The sequence below is a fragment of the Amblyraja radiata genome, chromosome 37 (genome assembly GCF_010909765.2).
Source record: "Amblyraja radiata isolate CabotCenter1 chromosome 37, sAmbRad1.1.pri, whole genome shotgun sequence".
NCBI lineage: Eukaryota > Metazoa > Chordata > Chondrichthyes > Rajiformes > Rajidae > Amblyraja > Amblyraja radiata.
Window position 1 is genome coordinate 6,361,051 of NC_045992.1, and position 18,375 is coordinate 6,379,425.

General features: G+C 40.0%; 1 protein-coding gene across 4 annotated transcripts in view; it reads left to right on the plus strand.

Moving 5' to 3' along the window:
- The window catches only part of micu1 (mitochondrial calcium uptake 1), an 81,326-nt gene that overhangs the window by 10,412 nt on the left and 52,539 nt on the right, over nucleotides 1–18,375 (plus strand). For 2 of the 4 annotated variants that reach the window (XM_033012416.1, XM_033012417.1), the window contains exons 1-3: nucleotides 3,142–3,272; nucleotides 9,568–9,648; nucleotides 16,742–16,916. In XM_033012416.1, the coding sequence (XP_032868307.1) occupies nucleotides 16,756–16,916 (161 nt within the window). In that variant the 5' untranslated portion in view covers nucleotides 3,142–3,272; nucleotides 9,568–9,648; nucleotides 16,742–16,755. Of the gene's footprint in view, nucleotides 1–3,141; nucleotides 3,273–9,567; nucleotides 9,649–16,741; nucleotides 16,917–18,375 lie in introns of those variants that run through there. The other 2 variants (XM_033012419.1, XM_033012418.1) reach the window with 2 other exon arrangements.

Below are 18,375 nucleotides of genomic sequence, written 5' to 3' on the forward strand. Positions count from 1 at the left end.
TAAGCTTCCTCTCACTGTAATTGTAAAGTGTTGTTCAAGGCAAGATCCTGGAAATGTGGACCACTATCATGCTTGAGTCAGGGTGGATACTGATGATGAATTTTGCCAACCACCTTCAATGCATCTACACAGATTTTTGTGAATGGAGCAAATGGGGCAGTACGGTGGCGCAGCGGTAGAGTTGCTGCCTTCCTGTGCTTACAGTGCAGGAGACCCGCGTTCGATCCTGACTAAGGGTGTTGCCTGTATGGAGTTTGTACGTTCTTCCGAGATCTTCAGTTTGCTGCCACACTCCAAAGACGCACAGGTTTGTAGGTTCATTGGCTTGGTATAAATGTAAATTGTCCCAAGTGTGTGTAGGATAGCGCGGTGATCGCTGGTTGATGTGGACCCGGTGAGCGAAAGGGCCTCTTTCCGCGCTCTATCTCTAAACTAAAAAACTAAGAAAGATGACGATCTCAGAATGATACAAAGCTTACAGTCCACTGGGAAGAGCTGTCTCTGACCTTTGGTATGCGTGAATCCTGGATTATTTAGAGTAGGCCTCTCACAACTGGAAAAATACCACAGGTGCTGCCTCCACAAACTGCTCCAAATTCACTGGAAGAACAAGAAAACCGACATCAGCATCCTCACCCAGGTGAACATCTTCTTTACAGAGCTAAACACAGGCCTTGGGCAATTGGGCAGGCCTTGTTGGTCGCATTCTCGACAATAGAGTCTCAAAAAGGACACTCTGTTCCAAGCTGTGTCATTGGAGGTATGTAAAGATTCAAGGACGGCCTCAAAGAAATGCAACATTCCCACTGACTCCTGAGGATCACTGGTCTAAAACCACCAAAAGTGGAGATGGAGCATTTGAGATGATGTTGAAACCCTGAATCCATATGTGTAGAGCTCAGAGAAGCCTGGAATAAGTGCAGAAGGTGTGCACATTTCACCCATCCAACTAATTGCCGTTTAATGCAGAAGAATCTGCAATTCTAACATTGGCCTCATTTGAGAGCTGATCCTAAATCCCAGGGGCTTGTCTAAGGAGAAGCACATACGACCAGTCTAGAGTCTGACGAAGGGTTCCAACCCGAAACATCACCTACTCCTTTACTCCAGAGATGCTGCCTGACCCGCTGTGTCACTCCAACATTTTGTGCCTATCTTCCTGAGGATTTACCATCAACTCCTCAAAGGACATGAAATAATTTTATTCGACCCTTTGACTATTTCTTGAAATAACTTTTAAAATATGGTATGAATTTAAAGTTAGTGGCAGGATTGGAAGAGTGCTGAGAACGTAGGCCCTTCTCCAATAGTGGTAGTGATGTAGGCAGAAACCACATCACCACCTTCACCACTACAATCGAGTTTGAGTTTAGTTTATTGTCATGTGTACCAAGGTACAGTGAAAAACTTTTGTTGTGTGCTAACCAGTCAGCAGAAAGATAATACATGATTACGATTGAGCCATCCACAGTGTACAGATACTGTACATGTTAAAGGGAATTACGTGAATAAATTTAGAGTACAAGATAAAGCCAGTAAAGTCTAATCAAAGATAGTCCGATGGTCTCCAATTCTTTGAATCTAGTTCTTTGATGACTACTTTTGTTTGATGTGAGGTATGGAGTGTGTGGAGTAGAGGTTTTAAACAAAGATCGTAGAATGGTATTAAATGGGATTAGGGAGGATCTATAGTGAATAAAGACACAAAATGCTGGAGTAACTTAGCGGGTTTGACAGCCTCTCTGGAGAAAAGTGAATTATAGTGTATTAGCCTCCTTTGTATCATAAATCTGAGCATTCAACAGCACTGGGCCTCGACTCGCTGGAGTTTAGACGGTTGAGGGGGGACCTTATTGAAACTTACCAAATAGTGAAAGGCCATGATAGTGTGCATGTGGAGAGGATGTTTCCACTCGTGGGAGTGTAGAGGACTAGAGGTCATAGCCTCAGAACAAAAGGATGTTCCTTTAGGAAGGAGATGAGGAGGAATTTCTTTCCTCAAAGGGTGGAGAAGCTGTGGAATTCATTGCCAGAGTCTGTGGAGACCAATTCAATGGATATTTTTAAAGGCAGATACAGATAGGTTCTTGATTAGTACGGATGTCAGGGGTTATCGGGAGAAGGCAGGAGAATGGGGTTGAGAGGGAAAGATAGAGTTGATGGGCCGAATGGACTAATTCTGCTCCTAGAACTGAACTTATAAAATCTCTACCATTCTATGAGATAAACTCCCACAAAGGTCACCATTAGTGGAAAACTAGTTCACACAGAAAAAATGTTAAATTACAAAATTGTGCTTGAATAATGAAAAATGTAGCGAATGATGCTTACATTTCAAGGCTGGGTAGGACATGAGAGCCACACCTGTGGCCATCTCTCTCTCTCTCTCTCTGTCTCTCACTCTCTGTCTGTCTGTTTCTCTCTGTCTATCTCTCTCTCTCTGTCTGTCTGTCTATCTCTCTCTCTGTCTGTCTGTCTATCTCTCTCTCTCTGTCTGTCTGTCTATCTCTCTCTCTCTCTGTCTGTCTCTATCCCTCTGTCTCTTTCTTTCCCTCTCCCTCTGTGTGTGTGTCTCTCTCTCTGTCTTTCTCCCTCTGTGTGTGTGTGTCTCTCTGTCTCTCCCTCTGTGTGTGTGTGTCTCTGTCTCTCCCTCTGTGTGTGTGTGTCTCTGTCTCTCTCTCTGTCTCTCCCTGTGTGTGTGTGTGTGTGTCTGTCTCTCTCTCTGTCTCTCCCTCTGTGTGTGTGTCTCTGTCTCCCTTTGTGTGTGTGTGTCTCTCTCTCTTTGTTTCTGTCTCTCTCTCTCTGTCTGTGTCTGTCTGTCTCTCTCTCTCTCTGTCTGTCTCTATCCATCTCTGTCTCTCCCTCTGTGTGTGTGTCTCTGTCTCTCTCTGTGTCTCTCTCTGTGTCTCTGTCTGTGTCTCTGTCTCTCTCTGTGTCTGTCTGATTCTCTCTCTCTGTCTCTCTCTCTCTCTCTCTGTCTCTCTCTCTCTCTCTCTGTCTGTCCCTCTCTGTCTCTCCCTCTGTGTGTGTGTGTCTCTCTCTCTGTCTCTGTCTCTCTCTCTCTCTCTGTCTGATTCTCTCTCTCTGTCTCTTTCCCTCTCTCTGTGTCTCTGCCTGTCTCTCTGGTGCCACGTGTGGGCGGGGCGTATTTGACGTTAACGCGATGACGCAGGGGGCGTCGGCGTGGCCTGCCGTAGCGTGACGTGAGGAGCGGACGGCCGGGGGCGAGTGGGGAGCAGTCGCCATGGTCGCCGAGGGACGATGAACAGTCGGTAAGGGAATGGTCTGGTTCAAATGTTTCCGCGGGTCATCCCTCCTACACAAAAAGCTGGAGTAACTCAGCGGGACAGGCAGCGTCCCTGGAGGGAAGGAATGGGTGATGTTTCGGGTCGAGTTGAGAGTTGAGTTGCTCCAGCATTCTGTGTCTATCTTCGGTTTAAACCAGCATCTGCAATTCCTTCCTCCACACACTTCCCTCCGAGCAGCCCCGGCGGAGCTGACCATCTTTACTCAGCCCCTGACTCTCAGTCTGAAGAAGGGTCTCGACCCGAAATGCCACCTATCCCTTTTTCTGCCTGTCCTGCTGAGTTTCGCCAGCATTTTGTGTGTGTCTTCGGTGTAAACCAGCATCTGCAATTCCTTCCTACACTCTTGCGATGTGTTGTGAGAGTGCCCGGGGGGGCCGAGGAGCTCGGCAACACTTTATCTTCAAAGCGCACAACAAGAACTATCTTACCCCATCCACCTCCAGCCATTCCTCTTTACATAGAAATGTGAGGTACATAGATAGGAATAGAGTCATACAGCGTGGAAACATGCCCTTTGCCCCAACTTGCCCACATCGGCCAATATGTCCCATCTACCTACTCCTACCTGCGTTTGGCACATGTCCTTCTCAACCTGTCCTATCCACGTACCTGCCTAATTGTTTCTTAAACATTGCAATAGTACCTGACTCAACTACCTCCTCTGGCAGCTTGTTCCATGCACCCACCGCCCTTTGCGTGAAAAAGGTTATCCCTCGGGTTCCTGTTACATTTCTCTCTCTCTCTCTCCCCCCCCCCTTCCCCATCCCCCCCATGTCTTCTGGTTCTCGATTCCCCTCTGGGCGTCTACCCAGTCTATTCCTCTCACGATGGAGTATAATTTATCCCCATGAACTTGTACATGCCAAATATCACTGTGTTTCATCATACAACAAAAAATATAGCCTTGAAAATAGACCCAAATAATCTGCAGTCGTTTATGTCTCTTAAACCTTTAAAGGTTTAGTGCAAAATTACAGGAATGGAGTAAAGAGGGGTTGTTACAAAAAAGCAGAGGTAGGGGAAATAATTCAGAGGCTCTTTTATCTAAAACATTAACTCTGGGCAAGGTGCTGTTTTTCATGTTTTCAATTCCAGCAGCTATAGCTTGGATTAGAGAAAACTAAGGGAAAACATAATCATGATTTTGGAAAGGTTGTTCTCTGAAGTTATGTTAGTTATGAGGAATGTCAAGTGAAGAGAATGAATAAGTTCTTTGTGTAGGAGGAACTGCAGATGCTGGTTTACACCAAAGATAGAAACAAAATGCTGGAGTAACTCAGGACAGGCAGCATCTCTTTGTTAGATGATTATTTATCTTTAGTAATGTCTGTTGTTTTTAAATTTAAACCAATATATTTGTGTGCAATAATGACACAAATAAGTTTGACTTTAAGGTTCTGAACAATGCTGTATGTATCAACTAATACTGTTGATACATGCTAAATTTCAGTTATTCATTAGGCTTATGATAGGTCAGTGAGAAAAACTTTGCCTTGGTTATTTTTTTCTTAAAACTTGTTATTAAAGTATTACCAATAAAAGCTTGCTTGGTATTTTGACCTGTAAAATATTGCATATTCAATTTCCCAAATAATTTATATAGTCCAAAGAATGAGAATGTGGTTTATGTTTTCTGCTGTCAGACTATTTCCCAAATAATGAAATTCCTTGCTGATACGTGAGAAAATTAACTCCCACTATAATAGCTGACACTCCAGCGTGTTACTGTGGAATGTGGCACTGGCAGAGGTGCTGTCTTTCACGCATGATATAAAACCTAGGTCTTGTCTAATCAAGGTAATAGATCCCATGGCACTATTTTGAGGTAGACGAACTATCCCTCCCTCACCCATTTATCCCTGTTTTGTCCATCAATCAACATTTTATTCGAAAATTGGCCTTGTTGTTTGAGGAGCTTGCTGTGTGCATATGCTTCAGTATTTCCAGTATTGCAACAATTATGGCAACTTTTTAATTGACTGCAAAGCACTTGATGACAATGTGTTATTCATCTTTAAGCTGCTAAATTATTGTCAATGTTACTTAATTTGGAACAAAAATAAAGGATAGGCAGCAGTCTTGTGCTATTAATAAATGTCAGAATTGGGTGTTGAGGACTTAAGGCAACACTAGCTGCAGTAAAATAAAAGTGAAATTACATTGTTTTAATTTCCCTTGTTTGTAATGCCAAACTCAAAGTGTTGGTCAAACACTCCCAACTTCTCAAAACCGTGAAAATCATTAATCGGGATGGTACCATTTGTTGCCCAAAATCAAAGATATTTGCCAGATCAGACATTGATACCTGGAAGTGTGAAGACAGAATGAATAATTAGTAAGTTTATTTTTATCACCTTTTCAAGAATGTTCTTGAACTATAGAACATATAACTATTTCCATTTGTGTATATATTTACCATAAATTAATGCTATTGTGTGCAGTTATGGTCGTACTTTACAATAGGATATGAAGGCTTTGGAGAGGGTGCAGAAGAGGTTTACCAGAAGGCTAACACAAAATGCAGGAGTAACTCAGCGGGACAGGCAGCATCTCTGGAGAGAAGGAATCCTTCTCTCCAGAGATGCTGCCTGTCCCGCTGAGATACTCCAGCATTTTGTGTCTACCTTCGATTTAAACCAGCATTTGCAGTTCTTTCTTACATATTACCAGAAGGCTGCCCGGATTAGTGAGTATTAGTTGTCTAAACTGTCAAGTTTACCGTCCCTAAACTAAAGGCATGGCTTTAAGGGGAGAGGGGCGAAATTTAAAGGAGATGTACGGGGATAATTTTTATTTTGCACAGAGAGTGGTGGATGCCTAGGATGCGCTGTCAAGAATGGTGGTGGAGACAGATAGGCACATTTAAGAGCATTCTGGATAAGGCACATGGATCTGCAGGGAATGGAGGGATATGGATGACATGCAGGCAGAGGAGATGAGTTTAACTTGGCGACACAGGAACTGCAGATGCTGTTTTACAAAAAAAGACAAAGTGCTGGATTAACTCAGCAGGCCAGACACAAAAAGCTGGCGTAACTCAGCGGGTCAGACAGCATCTCTGGGGGGAAAAGGAATAGGTGATGTTTTGGGTCGAGACCCTTCATACAGCATCTTTAGTGGACATTTATAGGCGACGTTTCGGTTCGGGAACTTGACGTCATGTTTGGCATGTACAGTGTGTACCGAAGGCCCTGTTCCTGTGCTGAAACATTAGAATGTTTCTTAGCTTTATAACATTTTCCTTACAGAGAGAATTGTGAAAAAAATGAATAATGTTAAGTAGTCCACTTCTGTGGCAATCAACCATGCAGGTAGTTTTAGGATAGCCTTGGGAAAATTAGCCAGGTTTACTGCTCTTAGTAGGGAACATTGGCATTTTATTCCTTTGATAACTAAACTGGCGAATGTTCAGCCATAAATAAAGAAGGGTTGCAAGGAAAAGCCTGGAAATTATGGACCAGTGAGCTTAACATCTATGGTAGCTAAGTTACTGGAGAAGATATGAGGGAGAAGATATGCATTTGAATAGACAGAGGCTGATAAGAGATAGTCAAGATGGTTTTGTACTTTGGCGATCACGTCCCTCCAATTTGAATTTGTTTTTGGAACTAATCAAGAAAATGAATCTGAAGCAAGATGTTTCTATATGGGCTTCCTATGAAGGAAATATTTCTTTAGAAGAACAAGGACTGCCAGGAGTACCGCAATACACGGTGCTCGGGCCACTGTTGTTCCTGACATGCATTAGTGATCTACCTGACCACATAAATTGTAAAACGAGATTCTCCGCAGTTGATTGTCTTGTATATACACCTGTCACTGATGTAGAGGATATGAGCTCCTTACAAGAAGACCTTAAGTCTTTGGAATTATGGCAAAACACATGGAAGATGTGCTTCAACCCAACCAAATGCTCAATTATGGTAATTTCAAACAAGAAGAAACCACCTACTCGAGACTACCTCTTCTGTGGACAAATACTTCATCGTACAAGTTCACAACCATACCCTGGAGTCCATCTTGATAGCAAACTTTCATGGGGGGAACACGTGGTCACTAAAGCGAACTGGACACTCGGATTCCGTAGACGAAACCTCTGGTTCTGCCCAAAGGAAGTGAAAACCACAGCATATACAACATTGGTTAGACCCTTACTGGAATATGCTTCATGTGCCTGGGACCCAAAATTGGTCATATCACCAAACTAGAAGGGGTACACAGGAAAGCAGCACACTTTTGCATCTGGAACTACAATAGAGGTAGCAGTGTCACCCAGATGCTGTCCGACTAGAGTGGGAAACACTGGAAACAAGAAGGGCAAGGAACAGACTAACCATGTTGTACAAGATTCAAAAGGGGGTCGTGGGCATAACTGCAGATAGATACATAACATACTCAACAGAAAGGAGAACCAGAAAGAGAAATGATATGCAAATAGAAACCCCATTCGCCAGGACAGATATTTATAAGAACTCATTCTTTGTAAGAACCTTAAGGGAATGGAAAAAACTAGACAACAATTTGGTCAAATCACCCTCACTAGACAGTTTTAAGGGGGCACAACACATCCAAGTTGGCGATATGTAGAGTACTGATAGGTTGCTCTGGAAGGTTAGATTGCATGGAATCCAGGGATAGTTGTTTTGTCTAGATACTGAAATGACCTGGTGGAAGAAATCAAAGGGTGATGGTGGAAGATTGTTGTTCGGACTGGAGGCCTGTGACTAGTGGTGTGCCTCAGCAATCGCTGGATGTCCCATTGCTGTAAATGTCTCCAGGCACTGGAGACACTCAGGCAAAGCCTCTCTATATCTTCTGTTCGTATTCAAGGGCAGTCAATTGATGAACCTCCCACCAGTTCAAACTCACCTCGGGGGCTAAAGTCAACTGCAGCAAAAATGAAGCTGTATTCTTAAGCAGCTGAGTCCACTGATCTTGTGTTCCATTTACTATCACGTCCAATTACCTGAAGGTTCTGGACATGATTTGGAGGAGATGGGGCATGTTACAAGAACTGGGTGCAGTGTATGAATTAAGCGAAGGCGAGTATATTGGCTACCGATCTCGTCAGTCATAGCAAAATATCCTGGATTTCGGGTATGGTGGTGATAAAGGCCCTCCACAAATCATGTGCGTGCAGCCAGAATATAAGCTGCACTGCTCTGTTGGTGAGACTATTGTCAATATCCTTACAAAAGTACCTTTGCTCGAAAAGGTTTGTGTTGACTTGCAGGGTCTCTGTCTTTGCACATTCTCCCTTTTAACTTGCTTTTTTTTTTTTTTACTCACTTTTTTCTTATGTCCTTTGCTCTCTTTCTTTCTCTTGTCCCTTTCACTTAAGATTATCTCTTTTAAGATGCCCTTAAAATCTGCCAACAGCTATCCTTATTCACCTATCTTAAATATTACAAAAATACTGTATTGCAACTGAACAGGATTTCCTGCCATGCCTGAAAGCCTAGAGTAGTCATTTAGTAATGGAAGGACACCGTTGATGATACAATGAGGAATTGAAGGGAGAAAATAACCATTTTATCGTGCCTTAATATGGAATAAAAATGATTCAAAGCAGACCTGGATGCATTGTTTTTGCCAATTAGATTTTATTTTCATAACTTTAAATTGATGCATTTAAAATTTATTTTCTTGCTATTATGTTTCATGCCAGTCACATTTCGCATACCAAGCAGGGATCGTTTATACCAATGGATTCAAATTTAAATTAGTAAAACTGCAACAAATTGTCCCCTCTAGAAAATGTTCCAATGGATGAAAGAACATGGGCTTATTTCTCAAATTAAATATTACTTTGTAAGGATAAAACTAAGCAATCAACAGTCTACCACCAGTTGACAATATAGAAAAAGTTTATATTTATCTTGAAAATACCTTTTCAGCTTTATATTACTTAAATTCATCTTTGTTGTTTATAACACAAGCTGGAAAGTGCACTATGCCATGCTGACAGCCCCTAATTAACCCATTCTCTTCCAAGTGGGAGTGAATCCTATCCTGAAGAATCCTCTCTATTAGCTTCTCTACCGCCGACATGACATTTCGAGCATTTCTAGCTATTCATAGATTCATTTGCTCAATCGTATCAACACTTCTGCTCTGCCAAAGGCCTTCAATTGTTTTTGTTCTGTCAACACTGAGATGAACTTTGCCTGTAATAGTTGCTTCAGTCACTTTACTTCACTAACTTGTCCATTTACAATGTTCTACAGTTTTTGTTAAAATTGTCTCATTTGCACTGCAGATTTTCATCTGAAGGCTGGTGACTTCTTTCCAAGAGTAACCAGGAATTTGTGATCCATTGGAAAACAAAGTGGTGCAAAAGGTATGAGTCTTGTCTTTTTACCGTGCATATAGTCAATCTATTCTACAATGTGCATGAAATTTTGTAGTGAAAATGGGTGTCTCGGTGAATGAAAGAAGGAGGCATGGGACAGAATAAGGCTGCTGGTATAGGCAACTGTATCTATCCCTGGAGGAGTTTCTGGAACTGAAGTTCAAGTTCACATTGTCACAAGCACCAATAAGGTACAGTGGAATTTGACTTGCCATGCAGCCATACAAACAAAAGAGCATACTTAAAAAAATAATTAGGAGGGCAAAAAGTGAGGTGGAGATAGCTGTTGCTGATAATATTAAGGAAAATCCAGAGATTTTACAAGTACATTAAGGGGATGAGGGTAACTAGAAAGAGAGAACAGGGTTCCTGTTCATTTCTGTGTGGAGCCTCAGGAGATGGACGAGGTCCTCAATGAGTGCATCTTTTTTTTTACCGTGGAGAAAATCTGGGGAACTTGGGACAGTTAATGGCAATGTCTTCAGGACAGTCCGTATTACGGACAAAGAGGTGGTGGACATCCTAAGGCGTATGAAGATGGATAATTCTCTGGGCCTGATCATTAGACAGTAGGTTGGTTAATGGTGTGCCTCTATTTCAATAGTGCTTTATTGCCATACGTGCAAAACACTGTGATTCTTTTTTTGAGTCACCAGATTTGGTGCTATTTCCAAAGTCTGGTCTACCGCTAGATCAAAGAAAAGCCTGGGAACTGTAGACCTGTGAACGTAACTAACATCTGTTGTGGGTTAAGTCACTGGAGAAGATTCTGAGGGATTTGGACAGACAGAAGCAGCATGGTTTTCTATTGGGGGATTGTGTCTTATGGATCTGATTGATTGAGACTTCGTTGAAGTAACCAAAAAGGTTGACAGGGGCAAAGTTGTCCATATGGACTTTGGCATTTGATAAGGTTTTGCACGATAGGCTGTTCTGGAAGGTTAGATTGCACGGGAGAGGAATCAAGAACCAGAGGACGTGGGTTTAAGGTGAGATGGGAAAGATTTAATAGGAACCTGAAGGGCAAGATTTTCACACAGGGTGGTGGGCATATGGAATAAGCTGCCAGAGGAGATAGTTGAGGCAAGTATAATGATATTTAGGACATTTGGACAGCTACATGGATAGGTTTAGAGGGATATGAGCCAAACGCAGTAGATGGGACCATATCTAGTCAGGGCATCTTGGTTAGCATGGGCAAGTTCTGAAGAAGGGTCTCGACTCAAAACGTCACCCATTCTTTCTCTTCAGAGATGCTGCTTGTCCTGCTGAGTTACTCCAGCATTTTGAAGGCCCTGCTTCTGTGTTGTATGACTCTTTAAATCAGGAGTAACCAAGCTTATTTGGGTAAAGAGACTAGTTTGTTGGTATAGGATTTTGGGCTTGGCCAGTTGACCAACTAGTACTTTTGTCTCTTTTAAGTGCACCAGCTGACATGTCAGTTGATTCAAGTAATCTATAAGGTTAAATTTGGGTGAATAGCTATTAATGTAAAAGTTACAGGAGCAGAAGAAGCTGAATTCTAAAGCTGTGAAACAACTTGTGTCACCAATCTTCTGCATTATGTACTCGTAGCTTTGCATATCTCATTCATAAACTGGATCCTTGTCTTAGTAATTGAGAACTAAATATTACAGATTCTTTCAGTGCAGAATTTCCCTTTGATTATTATATGATGGTTTTCTATTGTTACAATATATGAAAATCATACGTACCAAATCTTCTAGAGTTGTCCAATTTAATGAACTTGTACGGTTCATTGGGTTTAATTTAAAAGTTGCGTTCCATCCATACATTTGTTTATTAGAGACCAAAATGTAGTCTATGATTTGAAAGATGCACTTACTATTTGACTTTTGCAAATATAATCAAAGTTATTCTGTGTTGCTTTTTTGTGTCATCTCCACTGCCTATTTTCTTCCTATCATGAAGACCTTTGTGTCACTCTCTCCTTTGATAAACTCCCGGTCTCCTTCCTTCATCTCTTCCCCAAGCTTTACATTTCACTCCTCTTCTTCTGTTATTCTACAGCCACTTGTTTCCTTTTCACCTCTACCTTTTGTCACTTACATCTGGCTTTCTTGTGGCTGATGGCCTGTGACCAGTGGCGTTCTGCAGGGATCTGTGCTGGGACCTCTATTGTTTGTGTGATGTGTATAATATAAACGACTTGGAGTAGTACATGGGATGCTTGGTAAAGTGCCTGTCCCACTTTCTCAAGTCCTCTGCCGAGTTGATAGGACCGTAAAAAAAGAAAATCAAGATTTTTGTGATCTACGAACTCCTCCTCCCGACTATCTTTTTACTCGTGGACTTTTTTGTCATGCTGGAAAAAATGTCCCGACTTACCTGATGCCCCGAGTACCTACGGCTTGCATAACGAGGCGCTACGATATATCTACGTACTCGCTACGGACATTCTCCGAGTTTGAATCAAGGGGAAAACTCGGGAGAATTCATGAGTAACTCGGGAAAGTGGGACAGGCCCTTAAGTGTACAGAAGATACATTGGTAAAGTTGTGTAGGCTATCAAAGTATACATTGGCAGAAATTATACATTTCTCCAGCTGCAGAAATGGGCAGAGAAATTGGCTAAAGCGTGTGGGTAGTTCATAATTTCCTTGACATCTGACTTTCTTCTGTTGGTGACTAGGGTAGGCAATTTTTTCTTACACTGTGCACTCACCCAATAGTGGTGGTAGATGTACAGTGGTCAGTGGTGCTGAACGGTGATATTTGGTGCTGATGATAATGTGTGGAAAATGGTTACAGGAAACCTGTTGTGAGCTGTGATGTGCTGTATCTTTGCTGTAATTTCACACGGCATCATTTCATTTCTGCACTTTGAACATAGTGTTTGATTGAGTTTTATTACATAAAAGCATCATTTACCTTCACAGCAGTCACCCACGAATCCAGAGATAGTTCAAAATACAGCACACCTCCTGTGATAAGGGCACTTCAGTTAATAGGAATTGACTCTTGGAGTTCACAAATGACTACCAGTAAATTTGAGTTGCTGAATACAAATTTGCTCCAATAGAATTTATGTGAGGAAAAAAAAGTACAAAATGTAGGAGAAGCATCAAATCGTGTTAATTTTTACAAAGGTTTGCATTACTGAAAGCTGCTCTAAGCATGGTTTTATAATAATGTAATCCCTCAACAGTGTGGGTATGTAACAAACTCTCAATAAAAGATCATGAGAGGAACCAAAGATTGTTTCTTGTTCGCACAATACTTGATTATTATAATGTACTCAAGCGTATAAGAACATTTTAGTTTTAGAGTGGAAACGGGCTCTTTGCCCCACCGAGTCCGCGCTGACCAGCAATCCCCGTAAACTAGCACTATCCTACACAATAGGGACAATTTGGAGTCTTTTTTCTGAAGCCAATTAACCTACAAACCTGCATGTTTTTGCAATGTGGGAGAAATCTGGAGCACCCAGGGAAAGATTGCGCAGTCACGGGGAGAACTTGCAAACAATGTACAGCCAGCATCCGTAGTCAGGAACGAACCCGGATCTCTACCGCTGCGCCATCGTGCTGCTACTCAGTTGAATGGCAACTGAGTGGAACACACCGAATGTTGAGTAACTTAAGAATTAACATTCCTAAGCAAACATAAACCAGTTTGCTGAAGTAGAATCATTGTCCTTGCAGCTATTTTTTCATTTGATAACACACTAAAGACTTGTTGGGGAAAATCACCTAATTATTCTTTTGCAAGCTGTGACTTGCACTTGGGAAGCATGCTTTTGCTTTGTAGAAATGCTATTTGTAACACAGTTCTACATTGTTCTTTGTGGACATGAAGAACACATAACAATAAATGGGTGGTTGGTCATGGACAAGTCATTAGAGATCATCTGAAGATCATGTATTTAACAAAATAGCACAAATGTTATTCTAGGCATGTTTTTTTTAATAGTAAGCTTCTCCTTTTTTATGGTAAATACTGAACTATGAATTCTATAATATTTATTACAGTGTTCCAATATGGTGTAGGGCATGCTGTTGTTCAATTCAAAACACATTTTCTGTATATGTTATCCTGCGGTAAAAACTATTCATAGTTTTAATTTTGAACCAATCATCTTTGCAAAACACTTGCCTATGTTTTAAATAAAGTATCCATATTATTATACAGTAATATAGTTCATACAAGAGGATTAACACAAATGTATAAACAACAGTGAAGAAAATATATTTTTTCTTTGCTCAGTATATCCATATTAATGCAACTAAGATTTAGTAAACGACGGTATTGATGTCCTGAATTATTTTTCACTTTGAAGAATATTTTCTGTGCTTTTGAATTATATACAGCACCATAATTAGTGGATATAATCAGTTGTGACAGTATCCTTCTGGTATAAAAACACATATCCTTGTGGAATTGCCTACCATGCTGAGTAATTCTGAATCTATTAGAGTTTTGAGTTTATATTTCTTTCCAAAACAGTATAACATATTTTCAGGTTTTTGATGTTGAATGATGATAAATGAGGCATAATTATAGAAGTCAAGACCATTTATATGGGGTAGGAATCGCCTGGTAACCAGGGCAACCAATTTTGGAGATATTAGCAATACTCTTGTTTTAATCTCAGGAAATTACTTGCACTGTATTTAGTATCCAATGTGGCCAAGAGTCGCCCACTATATTAATTCCTTTCTCATAGTTTATTCTTTTTACTTGTTCTTTTCTCTCTTGACTTCCTTTGTTGTTGCCTTTTACATGTAACTTTGTCAAGTAATAGACAGCTTAGAGCTGTACCTTTCCACGGTTCCATCCCTTGGGAACATTGCACAATGGCTGTGCTGTTTGATCCGTGTGTACAATATCTTGTCCTCCACAGAGATTAACAAAGCTGGATTCTGTGCTCCCGGAGTTCTGTGCTGCAGAGTTTGGGATATCCAAGCAAATTGCCACAACATTCAACTCTGTCCAAATTGTAGAATATCAATATGCTGTGCTTATCCTTTCGAGGATATCAATTACTGCAGTTTTAGAAGGATTGAATATGAATGTAGAATAAAATATTGAATTTTCTGAATTAATTTGATTCAAATACATTATGCTTTTCAAAAAGCACATTAGGAATTGTCTATTAAAATAATTGCATGCACTGGCAATATTTAATACCTTTTATGGGTACATTTTGCGCTCAAACCTCTATCTGTACAGAAAATACTCTTCGGTTAATCTTGCCAAATGTAGTCGGTCCAAAGGAAGATCAGAATACCCCAAAGAAAAATGAGTATTTAATTAACAGAATTTCAGCGCTGCTATGCTGCCAGCTTTCGTTGACTTGTCAAGTCCCAATCAGTGTTTTTGCCCAATTTATTTTATCTGAGGTAACAATATGCATAATATTCTCAGATTTGTCAGTTGAACCATTTATCCCATGTTCATAGCTATAGGCACAACGTTTGGAGAAGCACAAGAACAAGTAATTAAAAAAAACACTAAAGTCAGTTAAGATTTATCGATTAACAGAAAATTTCAAATTTAATTGTGGGGAAACACTGCTAAAATGTTTACACTGGAGGGATATATAATGGAAATTCATTTAGATTGTTAGATTAAGAGGCCTTTTTAATTATACTAATGATCTTAAATTATCCAATAATCAAAATTGTTGCCAAGATTTGAAAGGCTAACTCATTATCATTAGTGTGAAAGCTTAAAACTAATTTTCAAATGATTTCTTTTTGGATCATGAGGAATTGACATGAATTTGAGCCTTAGTAAAATAATGCTTTGAATGGGATAGCTGAAGTCTATGAGCCTTAACATTACATGCATATACTTGAATTTCTTTATCGGTGTTCATCTCATTTGTATTTGGTGGTAATAAAGATTTGCAATTAGCTGCTCAGAGGCAGGCGGACATTTTCCAAAATCCATAATTCCCAAACTAAAGCAAAGAAATTACGACCTGAGCTCTTGTCTTGATCTTGGGAAGTCTAGGTGATCATCCTCCACCATAATAAGATTGTGCGATGTATAATGTAAACTCCATCCCTGTAAAGTGTTGGGATATCTGTTATAGCACAAAAAAAATTTTTTACAAGTTAATCCTACTATTCTGTATAAACGAGAAAAAGAGACAATTTTTGCATAGAATAAGAAATATAACAATCAAAATCTGCCCAAAGTGGTATGCAGCCAAGTAATTTGTCTTTGAACAAAATACAAAGTACTGGACAAACTCAGCAGGTCAGGCAGCATCTAAGGAGGGAATGGACAGGCAATGAATGAATGAATAAGTTTATTGGCCAAGTATTCACATACAAGGAATTTGCCTTGTGCTCCGCCCACAAGTGACAACATGACAGTTAGGAATGACACATAAAACAATAAACATTAATAATTAAACATTATCGATTAAACATGTGAATTAAATAAAATACCAGAGCAAAAGGAGGCTACAGATTTTTGGTTATTGAATAGAGCTACCACTCGTGGAAAAAAGCTGTTTTTATGTCTGGCTATGCAGCTTTGACAGTCAGACATAAAATGTAATGTAGCCTTCCAGGGGAAAGTGATTCAATGTTTTAGATTTGGACCTTTCTCCAGACCGATTGTAGTGGGGGAAGAAAGCTTAAAAAAAGAGGTGGGCACAGGGCAAAACCTGCCAAGTGATAGGTGGATTTAGGGATACAATTTAATTTTCAAGTTCATTCACTGTTTATCTGTAGACAGGCATGGAAGACTGTGATCACATCAAGGCTTTATGAAGAAATAAATGTGGCAAATGATCCTTTTATTCATTTCTGTTAGTGGAAATATCAGGCAAGGTACTGGACAGACCTCATCACTCACATAATCATCTTACTGATGAATAGATGCCATGTTCTTTGGAAAATATGATACCTACAATGAAGAGCACCAAATCCCAGCTCGAATACTATTCAAAAACTGCAGTCTCTGTTATGCCGCCAAATGTTTTCACAGGCATTGAATCCATAAGCTTCTGATTTGGTGAGAATGTGACCACCTTGATCAAATTGACTTAAAAGGTTGAAAGCAGCCAGTAAAGGTAATGTTCGATATTATTTCTTTTTTTTAGATTCTACTTCCAGAATGTTTCACTTCAGAATTCTGCCTGCAATGGCAGTTCTTGGCAGCTTCTCCAGACAATACTACAGAGCAGCAACTGCAAATAAGCGCCGGCACAGATTGATGATGGTAACATTTGTTGGAGTAACAGCTGTTTCAGCATCAGCAGGCTTATTGTGGAAAAGGTTTGTATGTTCAATTATTGGAGAGCTACAGAAAGAATGTGATTTATTAAAAAATGTAATCAATACATAATCTCATTGCCTTTGGGTGGAAAGCAATTTGAGATAATGATGGTGAAAGTGAGACTTGTGCTGTTATCATGCACCATTCTGTAAAAATCCCTGATGAACAGATACTAAAGTGAAAGATTGTAGTCGGGGAGTAATTCACTCTAGTCTGCAGCATAAAAGAATTGAATGGAATTTTTTACCATTGACCAAATCTCCTTCTAGTTTTCTACCTCATTATTTTCAAAGTCTCCGAGCATACTTGGGAATGTCAGTTTTTAATGTCAGCCTCAAATTGTCGCAAAGTGGCTTTCTCTAAAATTAAAGTCAGTTAGCCAAATTACTGTCAGTCTTGAGTTTAAAAAAAGGCCCCAGAATGATAGGTTTTTAATTAAATGACATTAGTGAACCAACATTGTTTTTATGGAGATTCAACAGCATTATCATTGGCGAAACTGGCTTTTTGTTTAATTAACTGAATTTAAATACCCAACTGCAAAAAATAAATTGGATTTGCACATCTGGGTAACCTCAGGATTGCCTGTCCTGTAGCCTAACCTCTGGTCCATCACACCCCTGGGTAGTCTATAAACCTTGAAGAGTCTTCATGGTATGAGATTGAGTTGCTGCAATGTAATAATGTATATTTTGCAACAAATATTCTTGTTTTAAATGTAATTGCCATTTCAATTCTATATGGGCGCCGCTGTTTCAAGATATTTCTAATTAAAAGTGTACTAACAAAGTACCTGTGCTTAAAATGTTTTATTTGAACTATAGAGTATTATGGTAATGGAACTAGGGTAGAAAAAAACAGAGCAAATGTTTGAAGAAGGGTCGCAACCGAAGACATTGCCTGTCTATGTTCGCCATAGATGCTGTCTGATCCACTGAGTTACTCCACACTTTGTGTTTTTTGAGCAAAAGCTATGAATTGTTAGTTGGGTTTCTTCAATATCTTTAAAACCCGTCGAATATCCTCATGTTTAAGTAAATTCATTAAAAGATATTTTGCAAAATATTTAACAAAGCTTGCAAAAGGCACAAGTATGTTAGCTATCTTCTGCTTATGTTAGCTGAATGGTTGGTCATGGCAATAGACTGTTATTGTAGGTAGTAAATGAAAACCACGTTTACGAGTTTATTGAATGTTTAATAGACAATTGATTACCTTTTAAAATAGGCATAAAAGGGAAATACTGCAACCAACTTCTGCAGAGCTCACAAGCAGTCAATCTGTCACTCTTCAATGACAGTTGCATGTGTCACAGGATTTCCTGTTCTTCCCATGTGACATTATATCTGATCAGTTCACCTAAACACCCGGATTGGACTTCTGGCTCAACAATTTATCGAAAAAAGCTTCTGAAATTGCTTCTGAAAATGCAGGACTCTTTCACCCATGATCTGTCTA